At 42.9% G+C, this 14,928-nt stretch overlaps 1 protein-coding gene across 1 annotated transcript; it reads right to left on the bottom strand.

Moving 5' to 3' along the window:
• Positions 1-2,136: 2,136 nt before the first annotated feature.
• Positions 2,137-12,438, bottom strand: ISX (intestine specific homeobox). Its single transcript, XM_069951903.1, has 5 exons — positions 12,112-12,438; positions 6,977-7,102; positions 6,325-6,476; positions 4,979-5,095; positions 2,137-3,140 (listed from the first exon to the last, which is right to left on the bottom strand). Exons 1-5 carry the CDS (start codon positions 12,278-12,280, stop codon positions 2,955-2,957), a joined length of 750 nt encoding a protein of 249 aa, XP_069808004.1. The 5' UTR covers positions 12,281-12,438; the 3' UTR covers positions 2,137-2,954.
• Positions 12,439-14,928: the final 2,490 nt, after the last annotated feature.

Here is a 14,928-nt window from a genome sequence, read left to right as displayed (position 1 = left end):
CTGTATGCTCCCCAGCACACTGTATGCTCCCCACCACACTGTATGCTCCCCACCTTACTGTATGCTCCCCACCTCACTGTATGCTCCCCACCACACTGTATGCTCCCCACCACACTGTATGCTCCCCACCTCACTGTATGCTCCCCACACTATGCTCACCACCTCACTGTATGCTCACCACCTCACTGTATGCTCACCACCACACTGTATGCTCCCCACCTCACTGTATGCTCCGCACCACACTGCATGCTCACTACCACACTGTATGCTCCCCACCACACTGTATGCTCCCCACCACACTGTATGCTCCCCACATCACTGTATGCTCACCACCACACTGTATGCTCCCCACCTCACTGTATGCTCCCCACCTCACTGTATGCTCCCCACATCACTGTATGCTCCCCACCTCACTGTATGAACACCACCGCACTGTATGCTCCCCACCACACTGTATGCTCCCCACCACACTGTATGCTCCCCACCACACTGTATGCTCCCCACCTCACTGTATGCTCACCACCACACTGTATGCTCCGCACCACACTGTATGCTCCCCACCACACTGTATGCTCCCCACCTCACTGTATGCTACCCACCACACTGTATGCTCCCCACCTCACTGTATGCTCCCCACCACACTGTATGCTCCCCACCTCACTGTATGCTTCCCACCACACTGTATGCTCCCCACCTCACTGTATGCTCCCCACCACACTGTATGCTCCCCACCACACTGTATGCTCCCCACCTCACTGTATGCTCCCCACCACACTGTATGCTCCCCACCACACTGTATGCTCCCCACCTCACTGTATGCCCCCCACATCACTGTATGCTCACCACCTCACTGTATGCTCCCCACCTCACTGTATGCTCCCCACCTCACTGTATCCTCCCCACCTCACTGTATGCTCCCCACCTTACTGTATGCTCCCCACCACACTGTATGCTCCCCACCTCACTGTATGCTCCCCACCACACTGTATGCTCCCCACCTCACTGTATGCTCCCCACCACACTGTATGCTCCCCACCACACTGTATGCTCCCCACCTCACTGTATGCTTCCCACCACACTGTATGCTCCCCACCTCACTGTATGCTCCCCATATCACTGTATGCTCCCCACCTCACTGTATGCTCACCACCACACTGTATGCTCCGCACCACACTGTATGCTCCCCACCTCACTGTATGCTCACCACCACACTGTATGCTCCCCACCACACTGTATGCTCCCCACCTCACTGTATGCTCACCACCACACTGTATGCTCCCCACCACACTGTATGCTCCCCACCTCACTGTATGCTCCCCACCTCACTGTATGCTCCCCACCACACTGTATGCTCCCCACCACACTGTATGCTCCCCATATCACTGTATGCTCCCCACCTCACTGTATGCTCACCACCACACTGTATGCTCCGCACCACACTGTATGCTCCCCACCTCACTGTATGCTCACCACCACACTGTATGCTCCCCACCTCACTGTATGCTCCCCACATCACTGTATGCTCCCCACACTATGCTCACCACCTCACTGTATGCTCCCCACCTCACTGTATGCTCCCCACATCACTGTATGCTCCCCACCTCACTGTATGCTCCCCACCTCACTGTATGCTCCCCACCTGACTGTATGCTTCCCACCACACTGTATGCTCCCCACTACACTGTATGCTCCCCACCTCACTGTATGCTCCCCACCACACTGTATGCTCCCCACCTCACTGTATGCTCCCCACCACACTGTATGCTCCCCACCACACTGTATGCTCCCCACCTCACTGTATGCTCCCCACTACACTGTATGCTCCCCACATCACTGTATGCTCCCCACCACACTGTATGCTCCCCACCTCACTGTATGCTCCCCACCTCACTGTATGCTTCCCACCTCACTGTATGCTCCCCACCTCACTGTATGCTTCCCACATCACTGTATGCTTCCCACATCACTGTATGCTCCCCACCTCACTGTATGCTCCCCACCTCACTGTATGCTTCCCACATCACTGTATGCTTCCCACATCACTGTATGCTCCCCACCACACTGTATGCTCCCCACCTCACTGTATGCTCCCCACCTCACTGTATGCTTCCCACCTCACTGTATGCTCCCCACCTCACTGTATGCTTCCCACATCACTGTATGCTTCCCACATCACTGTATGCTCCCCACCACACTGTATGCTTCCCACCACACTGTATGCTCCCCACCTCACTGTGTGCATACCACTTCACTATGCGGTATTGTCACCACTTCATCTCTACCAGTCTTTGAATAGTCATAAAACTCAATGTGTTGCTAATTGTTCTCTCTCATTATGTCTCTTATCCTCTCGAGGATGAAGCCGCAGAAGTCTCCTCGTTCAATTATAACACGAGAAACATTATAAACTTCCATTTCGCTCACTAAGTCTCCAACAAACCCTCCAGCAGATGGGATTCCCGCTCTCTCACATCGCGTCCATCTTGGAAATTTGTCTCTGGGAACCATTTTTTTTTTTTTGCAAGCTCGTCATCTCGTGATCTTCATTTTCCACTTTTCAATCATATAAATCCTCAGCGCCATCCGTGCGACTTGTCTTCCACAACAGTCCCATGAATCCGAGTTGAATGGACTCCGGGAACATCTGCTCGCTCTTTCCGCCATTTTTTTCTGCCGGCGTCGAGGGCATAAATAAATGATGAGGTGTTTTAATTGTTTCTGTGTTCTCGGTGATGACGCCGCGTGTTTGTCTGCAGTTTTTTAACAACAGATAAATGAGTTTTTGGTGGCGGAGCATCTCTGGCCGTCCTCCTGAGAGAAGCGATTAACCGCTCGCCGTTAGTTACAGATATAATTCTTCCCGTGATGGAGTGCAGACCCCATCTGCTGCAGATTACACTGAACCACATAGCACCAGAATATCATGCAGACACTTCAAGGGATTCATCCTGGAGTTATGTTGGCATGGCCAGGGCACCGCTGTAGTGGGGTAATGAAACGTAGTAGGGCACCGGCCTCATTGATGTTCGTATGTAACTCATTTTGGGTGCCAAGACTGATGTAAAGTGATTTTGAAAAGGTAAATAATACCCACGTGCTGATTCCATCTCTGGAGACATCTTCGTATGTAACATAAAGTCCTGTGGAATTAAAAGATTTTAATTAGGAATGAAATTCTTAAAGGGAATCTAGCCAAAACCTCGCCGATACTAACCTGTTACTATGGGCAGATCAGCACCTCAATGCTGAAAAGAATGCTGCAATCCGTTTGTAAATCGGTGATCCGGTTCCTGAGATATTGCCTAAACACTTTACATGCAAATCCAATTTTTTGGTACACCAAAGGCTGCAAAGTGCCCTCAGTGCACCCATTCCCATCCTGCTGATGATGCTGCTTCATCAGTATTTATAATGATTAAGTTGTCGTGTCATTCCCACCCTGAGTTATTATGAATATTCATAAAGCAGCAGGGCAAGCAGTACACTTGGGGCTTTTAGAGAGCCACCAGTGCACCAAAGGAGCTTATTAGCATTTAATGCTTTTGGCCAATATCTCAGGAACCGGGCCAATGATTTACAAATAGAGCACATCGTTTATCTCAGTGTTGAGACACCGATCTGTTAATAGTAACAGGTTAGTATGGGTGAAAGTTCTGCTAGATTCCCTTTAAGCTGCCATTTTGTAGGCTGCAAGGGTGCACATAACACAAAAGCCACCTTACAGTAACAATGGGAATATTGGGCTGGGTGGTGGGAGCCATTATGGGTCTCCTGGTCTTCTATCTGAAAAGTCATAATCATAACAATATTCTATCCTTTCAGTAATAGATTGTGAAGCAAATAAGCCTCAAGAATAAGTCCCAGAATGGTTGTGAGCAAGTAATTTCTAAACATTGCTATGGGATTTCTAATGCCCTTGTGGGCTGGACCAATATCCAAACACCATATGGACAATCCCCTCGTGGGCTGGACCAATATTTAAGCACCATATGGACAATCCCCTTGTGGGCTGGACCAATATTTAAGCACCATATGGACAATCCCCTCGTGGGCTGGACCAATATCCAAACACCATATGTACAATCCCCTCATGGGCTGGACCAATATCCAACCACCATATGGACAATCCCCTCATGGGCTGGTCCAATATCCAACCACCATATGGACAATCCCCTCGTGGGCTGGACCAATATCCAAACACCATATGTACAATCCCCTCATGGGCTGGACCAATATCCAACCACCATATGGACAATCCCCTCATGGGCTGGTCCAATATCCAACCACCATATGGACAATCCCCTCATGGGCTGGACCAATATCCAACCACCATATGGACAATCCCCTCATGGGCTGGTCCAATATCCAACCACCATATGGAAAATCCCCTCGTGGGCTGGACCAATATCCAAACACCATATGGACAATCCCCTCGTGGGCTGGACCAATATCCAAACACCATATTACATAGATTACATTGGTAAGGGCCAGACTTTATATACCTGTAGCAATGGGACAGAATAACTTGAATTCAATGATAAAGGGGTACTCCAGTGATTTTTTGCTTTCAGCTTAACTGGTGTCAGAAAGTTGTATAGATTTGTAAATTACTTCTATTTAAAAATCGCAAGTCTTCCAGTACTTATCAGCTGCTGTATGTCCTACAGGAAGTAGTGTATTCTTTCCAGTCTTACACAGTGCTCTCTGCTGCCACCTCTGTCCATGTCAGGAACTGTCCAGAGCAGGAGAGGTTTTCTATGGGGATTTGCTGCTGCTCTGACCAGTTCCTGACATGGACAGAGGTGGAAGGACATACAGCAGCTGATAAGTACCGGAAGATAGGAGATTTTTAAATAGAAATAAATTACAAATCTATATAACTTTCTGACACCAGTTCATTTGTAAGAGTTTTTGTTTTCTAGAGTTCCCCTTTAGGATCTGGAACCCAACTCATTTTCTCCATGTGATGTAATCTTACCATAGAATCGGCTTTTGGTGCCGGCACCATGCCGATCGCAGTGAGGTGCTGGAGGCCGCCAAAATTGCCCAGTTTTTCGTACTTTCGCCACTTAGCTCGCCGGTTCTGGAACCAAATCTGCAAAATAAAATACTTTTGAAATTTGCTTCATTCAAATTCATATTTTTAACAGTGTCAGTGTACCGATCTATTGAGGGCTGAGCGGTGGTAGTAGGAGGTCATGTGACTCTCCAATCCATTAATATGTGATGGCTATAAATATATTATATGGAGCTCAGCACAGAATCCTCAAATCCATCCATAAAAGTCAATGATTAATCCGTCCTTGTCATATCGCCATCACGGCTTTGTAATCGTCCGTTACGTGAAAGTAATTTAGTGCCATAATAATTTGTCTTTAGTCAGGCCGGTGTCTACGGTCACCATGACTTTCCTATGAACTTTCTGGTAAAATACTAGAAGGGTTAGAAGTCATACCCGGCCCTGGAATACAGATTTCCAGAAGGCAGATAAGAAGATGAAGCCAGGGCCGGACTGGCCATCTGGCATGTCGGGCAAATGCCAGATGGGCCAGGAGCCACAGTTAGATGAGGCCATTTATTGTCCTATACTATACAGTCATATCCAAGGCTGCATTCAAATTTCTACAGTCTGCAAGAGCAGTAATCTGCACAGCACATACTCCTCTGCTCAAAGTATGGTGCTTTGAGCAGAAAGGAAATAAACAGCAGCAGCAAAGCAAAGAAAGGGAATTGTGAGGGAAGCCTTGTTTTAACTTTCATGGACAGTCCAGATCCTCTGGACACTCACAAGTACACTGTATTTCTTTCTTTCCCTTTAAAAGCACAGAGCAAACTCTCCTACTTCCTGGAATCTGTCTTGCCGGGGCTGTTTCTTGAGGCGTTTTGAACCTAACAACAGGCAGTGAATGACAAATTGCAGGGGAAAGACCTAATGGCCAAGACCAGGTCCGGACTGGAATTGAAACTCAGATCTGGCATTTCAGAGCACACAGGCCCACTTGCTGTGGAACGCTGGCCCGGATATCCGGGACAAGTGTACCGGATGTCTGGGACAGCCATCCAAGGGCCGGTTATGTCTTCCGCCTGACCCGGTGCCTCCTTTCCCCTACGGTAGGGCTGAAAGAATTTTTGGGCCAAGAGAATGACAAGGCCGAACCACAGAGAGTATCGGCCCATCTGGCATTTGCCGGACATGTCAGGTGGCCAGTCCGTCTCTGGCTAAGATTTTTGAGCTGTTTTTCTAGGTTAAGGAGTAATTTTTGGTGAGCGTCCCTTTAGCTTTGGATAGTGGGGTATTCACCCCCTTTAACCCCCATCGGATACCTGGACCCGAGTCTCGGGAAGTTTGATCTTTGCGGCCAGCTTGTCTCTCGTCTGAACATCCGGGTAATGCGTGACATGGAAGATCCTCTCCAGCTCCTGCAGTTGCTCCATGGTGAACGTCGTTCTAATCCGCCTTTTGTTCTTGCGTTCGCCTTAATAAAAAAGAGAGAATTCACATCTCAGGGTAAAAATCCCCCGGAGGCCGACAGCCGGCAAACACAGCCGGATAGAGAGATCTGGTATTGATCCTTCAAGTACAAGACTGTATGAGGAGAAACATCTGCTCGCCGTAAAAAAAAAAAGTTAATAAATCTAGTCGAGTCAGTGAATTGTGAGAGCAGCACAGAGTGTTTCAGGAGAGGAGTGTAAAAATCCCAATCTAAATTCTGGACCAGTAATCCTCCCGCTCATATATTCAGTATAGAAGGAGAAAAGGAGACTTGTTCTTTGCTGGCACTCGAGGCATTCTCGTTTTTTTTCCCTTAAGGTGTAATGCAGATCCTGGCCTGAAGGGGTCACTGTGGCTAATACTGTAATATGTACAGACTGATTGATTTTTTATATACAGCAGCCTGGACAGTGACACCTACTGGTGAAATGATGACAATCAACAGTAGCAGTCTATTTAGGTACCTATATAAAATTTACTTACTGTGGGGACTGACTAGTGGGGAGTCACTCAGCTCATCATCGCCATCTGGATGTGACACTGATGAAGAACAGTTCTCAGTAGCATCAAAATGAGACTGAACATTCTGTCGGGATATCAAATCTGATCCTAAACGAATAAAAAAAATAAAAAGTTATTGTCAGAACTGATATCTCACAGAACGACATGAATTTCATATCCCTGTATATAGGGGGCAGTATTATAGTAGTTATATTCCTGTATATAGGAGCAGTATTATAGTAGTTATATTCCTGTATATAGGGGCAGTATTATAGTAGTTATATCCCTGTATATAGGGGGCAGTATTATAGTAGTTATATTCCTGTATATAGGAGCAGTATTATAGTAGTTATATTCTTGTATATAGGAGCAGTATTATAGTAGTTATATTCCTGTATATAGGAGCAGTATTATAGTAGTTATATTCCTGTATATAGGGGGCAGTATTATAGTAGTTATATCCCTGTATATAGGGAGCAGTATTATAGTAGTTATATCCCTGTATATAGGAGTAGTATTATAGTAGTTATATCTTGTATATAGGGGCAGTATTATAGTAGTTGTATCTTGTATATAGGAGCAGTATTATAGTAGTTATATTCCTCTATATAGGAGCAGTATTATAGTAGTTATATTCCTGTATATAGGGGGCAGTATTATAGTAGTTGTATCTTGTATATAGGAGCAGTATTATAGTAGTTATATCCCTGTATATAGGAGCAGTATTATAGTAGTTATATTCCTGTATATAGGGGGCAATATTATAGTAGTTATAATCCTGTATATAGGGGGCGGTATTATACGGTAGTAGTTATATTCCTGTATATAGGGGGCAGTATTATAGTAGTTGTATCTTGTATATAGGAGCAGTATTATAGTAGTTATATTCTTGTATATAGGAGCAGTATTATAGTAGTTATATTCCTGTATATAGGAGCAGTATTATAGTAGTTATATTCCTGTATATAGGAGCAGTATTATAGTAGTTGTATCTTGTATATAGGGGGCATTAATATAATAACGATATTCTTGTACACAGAAAACAGTAAAAACAATCTTTACAATATAACATAGATATCTGTACTGTTAGTGGCTTCCGCAGGAGACCTTCCATACTACCTGCTCTATATATTATACACCATAACGACATATTTCACCAGTGGTTATTAATATAGCGATAAATCTTCGTCTCTCCCTTCGCTGGGTTCCTACCATCAGATATCAGCCAGGCCGCTATAATACAGAGGTCGGTGCTCCGCGTTCACAGTGGAAATGTAAAAGTTTAATAGAAGTCATTAAGTCCCTGGATTTTTCTCATTGCTACTTGACAAAAATTGTCGTTAAGGTTTGTATAAAATTGGAGGGAAATGAGTGTGTGTGGGGGGGGTAATTTATTGGGTGTTCCCGGGTCATGACTGGCTGAGGAGGGTCTGCGGGGCTCTAAGATGGTGCCGGTCGTAATATTTCCCGCCACTCACCCGTATAATGTGCCGCCTTCTGCTAAAATTTTATATCTATAAAAAAAAAAAATAGAAACGTATAATGAAAATTGCCGACAAATGAATCATTTATTAGGACGCGGCGAAGATTTCACCTCATTCCAGATGGAATTTAAGCGACTCGCTGAGCAAAAGTGTAAATGTGGAGATCACTTTAAGTGGATTCCGCATAAAACTTTATTAAAGGGCAATCGCCACGAAGAATTCCCCCCCCGAGGATACAGCAGGGTTAGAAGCTCTCCTGAAATACTCTGTGCTGCTGGGGATCCTGCTCCTGTAATCTTCTACCTGTCAGTCCCTGACATCATTATAAGTATACAGGTCATGCCTTCCCTTTAAGAGATGCTCCTCTCCTGAAATCCTCTGTGCTGATGGGGACCTGGCTCCTTCCACTGTTATACTACTCTCCTGTGCTGCTGAGAAGCCGGCCTCTTCCTCTGTTATTCTACTCTCCTAAAATACTCTGTGCTGCTGAGAACCCGGCTCCTTCCACTGTTAGGCTATGTTCACACTACGTAAAAAAAACCCCCAACACGGACGTTTTTCATAACAACGGCCGTATTTGAGCACATTACAGCCGTTATTTCACAAATAACAGCAGTTGTTTGTGCAAACATGGACGTTGTTATGAAATACGGCCTTGTTTTTTACGTAGTGGGAACCCGGCCTTATACTACTTTCCTTAATTGAATGCGGCGCAGTATGGTGGTATTATAGAGACTGTGAATGGCAGTATTATACGGGCTCTTTAAGTGATCATGGTTTGGATACCATATGGCGGTTTTATGTGAGTTGTATATGGTGGTATTACATGGGCTTGTTATGGGATCATTACTTGGATACTGCATATTTGGGCAGGATTTATAGGTAGTTTTATGTGAGCACTATATGGCAGGATTTATGTGGGCACTATATGGCAGGATTTATGTGAGCTCTATATGGCAGGATTTATGTGGGCACTATATGGCAGGATTTATGTGAGCACTATATGGCAGGATTTATGTGGGCACTATATGGCAGGATTTATGTGGGCACTATATGGCAGGATTTATGTGGGCACTATATGGCAGGATTTATGTGGGCACTATATGGCAGGATTTATGTGAGCACTATATGGCAGGATTTATGTGGGCACTATATGGCAGGATTTATGTGGGCACTATATGGCAGGATTTATGTGAGCACTATATGGCAGGATTTATGTGGGCACTATATGGCAGGATTTATGTGGGCACTATATGGCAGGATTTATGTGCGCGCTATGTGGAAAAATTATTTAGGTGCTGCAACATACTTTTGGCGCTATATGGTGGCATTATGTGCACTATATGGCAGTATTATGTGAATTAGAGTACCGCATTAGGGATACTGTGTCTTATTTGGGCACTGCAGTATATAGGTGGTATTATACATGTAGAAAAAAGTGAAATGGATCCCACAGCTCTGAGAAAATGTAGAAAATTTATTGAAACATAAATAAAAAAATAAAGTGATAAAAATCACGCTGATGGTGCAAGAGAGACCAGCATTATGGGGGTGAGCTGACAAACTTGCTCTGTTGTGAATGGTATTATACGTGCTGTATATGGCAGCATTATGTGGGCTCCTTATGTGTTTTTTGGATGCTGAATATTTTTGGGCATTATACATATATGTTCTATATGGCAGTATTATGTTTTATAGAGCATTACTTACTGTAGATGCAGAAAAATATTTGGGCGCAATATAGTGGTATTATACCAGCTGTATATGACAGTATTATGTGGAACCTATCAAAGGGAATTTGTATTATGTGGGCTGTATATAGCGGTCGTAAGTGAAGTCCTGGTATTATATTGTAGTATTTTGCAGCTCTATATGGCAGTATTATTCTGGTATTATATGGTAGTGTTATGCGGTTGTATATAGCAGTATTATCCTGGTATTATATGGTAGTATAATGCGGCTGTATATGGCAGTATTATAATGGTAGTATATGGTAGTATTATGCAGGATGTATATGGCAGTATTATAATGGTAGTATATGGTAGTATTATGCTGGATGTATATGGCAGTATTATCCTGGTATTATATGGTAGTATTATGCTGCTCTATATGGCAGTGTTATCCTGGTATTACATGCGGCTCTATATGGCAGTGTTATCCTGGTATTATATGGTAGTATTATGTGGGCTGTATATATCAGTATCATCCTGTCATTATATGGTAGTATTATGCGGCTGTATATGGCATTATTATCTTGGTATTATATGGTAGTATTATGCGGCTGTATATAGCAGTATTTTACTGGTATTATATGGTAGTATTATGTGGGCTGTATATATCAGTATCATCCTGTCATTATATGGTTGTATTATGTGGCTGTATATGGCAGTATTATCTTGGTAATATATGGTAGTATTATGCGGCTGTATATAGCAGTATTTTCCTGGTATTATATGGTAGTATTATGTGGGCTGTATATATCAGTATCATCCTGTCATTATATGGTTGTATTATGCGGCTGTATATGGCAGTATTATCTTGGTATTATATGGTAGTATTATGCGGTTGTATATAGCAGTATTTTCCTGGTATTATATGGTAGTATTATGTGGGCTGTATATATCAGTATCATCCTGTCATTATATGGTTGTATTATGCGGCTGTATATGGCAGTATTATCTTGGTATTATATGGTAGTATTATGCGGCTGTATATAGCAGTATTTTCCTGGTATTATATGGTAGTATTATGTGGGTTTATATGGCAGTATTTTCCTGGTATTATATGGTAGTATTATGTGGGCTGTATATATCAGTATCATCCTGTCATTATATGGTTGTATTATGCGGCTGTATATGGCAGTATTATCTTGGTATTATATGGTAGTATTATGCGGCTGTATATAGCAGTATTTTCCTGGTATTATATGGTAGTATTATGTGGTTCTATATGGCAGTATTTTCCTGGTATTATATGGTAATATTATGTGGGCTGTATATAGCAGTATCATCCTGTCATTATATGGTTGTATTATGCGGCTGTATATAGCAGTATCATCCTGTCATTATATGGTTGTATTATGCGGCTGTATATGGCAGTATTTTCCTGGTATTATATGGTAGTATTATGTGGGTTTATATGGCAGTATTTTCCTAGTATTATATGGTAGTATTATGTGGGCTGTATATAGCAGTATTATCCTGGCACTATATGGCAGTTTTTTATGCTGAAAATATGCAAAACTGTAAAGTTTAGTTATAGAACTATTATTAGAGGATCACTGGCTGGAGTTCCCCTTTTATTAGCAGTCATATAACATATAGGATGATCCCTCCTTGTTATATCTGTCACTGTCCAGGTTAAACACAGTGGAGGCCGCGGAGCCGCCGCCGCTCGTTTCTCATGAATAAATTCCGCTTTTTATTCCAGATAATTGCGGTGCTTGTCAGGTATTATATGGAGAAAGGCTGCGAGCGGCGGTGACCCCCGAAATCACCGGATATCACCCCGCCAATATTTACTGCCAAAAATCACCACAGATCGGATGGAGTTTTCAGACTATGAAACAATGCATAACCCATAGCTCAGCTCTGCTACATCACCATCTCCATTGTGTACATAGACAGTACTTACCCACGCTCCGGATGACAGGTGTTTTCGAGGTGGAGTCTTGAGGTTCCTTCCTTGAGGAATAGTCCAGGTTTATGTTTTCCTTAGAGGCAGAACATGGTTTCCTCAGTATCTCCTCAATGGAATAAGATAAATAGGGTTTTGGAGAGGTCCTGAAGGGTATAAGATCCATAGTGTGGGGATAGAAGAAGGTGGTGAGTCCTATGAGAGGTGCCACACCGCCACGTTATCATAAGAATCCTATAGATGCTCAACCTCCAGCGGCTGCAGCTAAAGGCATTGATCATACAAGCTGCTCCGCTATCTCCCAAGACATAGTCCACCTGCAGGCGGCTCTGCAACCAGTGTGACTAGTGTGACATGTCCAGGTAACATCATCTGTGCTAAGGAACACGCCCAACCCATCCGGAATACGGACAGAAGTGACTCACAGACTGCGTGACTGGCTGAGGAACATGGGATAGTACTCCTGGGGTAACAACACTGGCATAACTTTATATACAGTGTGGATATATGTTTCAGCGGCTCCACTTATATATAATACTGGATATCAGCCGCTCCTCATATATATAATACAGGATATTGGCCGCTCCTCTTATATATAATACTGGATATCAGCCGCTCCTCTTATATATAATACTGGATATCAGCCGCTCCTCTTATATATAATACTGGATATCAGCCGCTCCTCTTATATATAATACTGGATATCAGCCGCTCCTCTTATATATAATACAGGATATCGGCCGCTCCTCATATATATAATACAGGATATCGGCCGCTCCTCTTATATATAATACTGGATATCAGCCGCTCCTCTTATATATAATACTGGATATCAGCCCCTCCTCATATATATAATACAGGATATCAGCCGCTCCTCCTCTTATATATAATACAGGATATCAGCCGCTCCTCTTATATATAATACAGGATATCAGCCGCTCCTCTTATATATAATACTGGATATCAGCTGCTCCTCTTATATATAATACTGGATATCAGACGCTCCTCTTATATATAATACAGGATATCAGCCGCTCCTCTTATATATAATACAGGATATCAGCCGCTCCTCTTATATATAATACTGGATATCAGCCGCTCCTCTTATATATAATACTGGATATCGGTCGCTCCTCTTATATATAATACTGGATATCGGCCGCTCCTCTTATATATAATACTGGATATCAGCCCCTCCTCATATATATAATACAGGATATCAGCTGCTCCTCATATATATAATACTGGATATCAGCCGCTCCTCATATATATAATACTGGATATCAGCCGCTCCTCATATATATAATACTGGATATCGGCCGCTCCTCTTATATATAATACTGGATATCGGCCGCTCCTCTTATATATAATACTGGATATCGGCCGCTCCTCTTATATATAATACTGGATATCAGCTGCTCCTCTTATATATAATACTGGATATCAGCCGCTCCTCTTATATATAATACTGGATATCAGCCGCTCCTCTTATATATAATACTGGATATGAGCCGCTCCTCTTATATATAATACTGGATATCAGCCGCTCCTCTTATATATAATACTGGATATCAGCCGCTCCTCCTATATATAATACTGGATATCGTCCGCTCCTCTTATATATAATACCGGATATCAGCCGCTCCTCTTATATATAATACTGGATATCAGCCGCTCCTCTTATATATAATACTGGATATCAGCCGCTCCTCTTATATATAATACTGGATATCAGCCGCTCCTCTTATATATAATACTGGATATCAGCCGCTCCTCTTATATATAATACAGGATATCGGCCGCTCCTCATATATATAATACAGGATATCGGCCGCTCCTGTTATATATAATACTGGATATCAGCCGCTCCTCTTATATATAATACTGGATATCGGCCGCTCCTCTTATATATAATAAAGGATATCAGCCGCTCCTCTTATATATAATACTGGATATCAGCCGCTCCTCTTATATATAATACTGGATATCGGCCGCTCCTCCTCTTATATATAATACTGGATATCAGCCGCTCCTCTTATATATAATACAGGATATCAGCTGCTCCTCATATATAATACTGGATATCAGCCGCTCCTCCTCTTATATATAATACAGGATATCAGCCGCTCCTCCTCTTATATATAATACAGGATATCAGCCGCTCCTCTTATATATAATACTGGATATCAGCCGCTCCTCTTATATATAATACTGGATATCAGCCGCTCCTCTTATATATAATACAGGATATCAGCTGCTCCTCATATATAATACTGGATATCGGCCGCTCCTCTTATATATAATACTGGATATCGGCCGCTCCTGTTATATATAATACTGGATATCGGCCGCTCCTCTTATATATAATAAAGGATATCAGCCGCTCCTCTTATATATAATACTGGATATCGGCCGCTCCTCTTATATATAATAAAGGATATCAGCCGCTCCTCTTATATATAATACTGGATATCAGCCGCTCCTCTTATATATAATACTGGATATCAGCCGCTCCTCTTATATATAATAATGGATATCAGCCGCTCCTCTTATATATAATACTGGATATCAGCTGCTCCTCTTATATATAATACTGGATATCAGCCGCTCCTCTTATATATAATACTGGAAATCAGCCGCTCCTCTTATATATAATACTGGAAATCAGCCGCTCCTCTTATATATAATACAGGATATCAGCCGCTCCTCTTATATATAATACTGGATATCAGCCGCTCCTCTTATATATAATACTGGAAATCAGCCGCTCCTCATATAATACTGGATATCGGCCGCTCCTCTTATATATAATAC

The sequence above is a fragment of the Dendropsophus ebraccatus genome, chromosome 1 (genome assembly GCF_027789765.1).
Source record: "Dendropsophus ebraccatus isolate aDenEbr1 chromosome 1, aDenEbr1.pat, whole genome shotgun sequence".
Lineage (NCBI taxonomy): Eukaryota > Metazoa > Chordata > Amphibia > Anura > Hylidae > Dendropsophus > Dendropsophus ebraccatus.
Note: the sequence above shows the minus strand (reverse complement) of the source record. Positions and strands in the feature narration are given on the sequence as shown.

Excerpts from the sequence above, each read along its gene's own strand:
- ISX (XM_069951903.1), bottom strand. The coding sequence starts at position 12,280 with ATGGATCTTATACCCTTCAGGACCTCTCCAAAACCCTATTTATCTTAT. Across the intron at positions 6,477-6,976 it reads CCCACTAGTCAGTCCCCACA|GCGAACGCAAGAACAAAAGG; the intron begins GTAAGTAAATTT and ends TTTTTTATTAAG. Across the intron at positions 5,096-6,324 it reads TTCCCGAGACTCGGGTCCAG|ATTTGGTTCCAGAACCGGCG; the intron begins GTATCCGATGGG and ends TTTATTTTGCAG.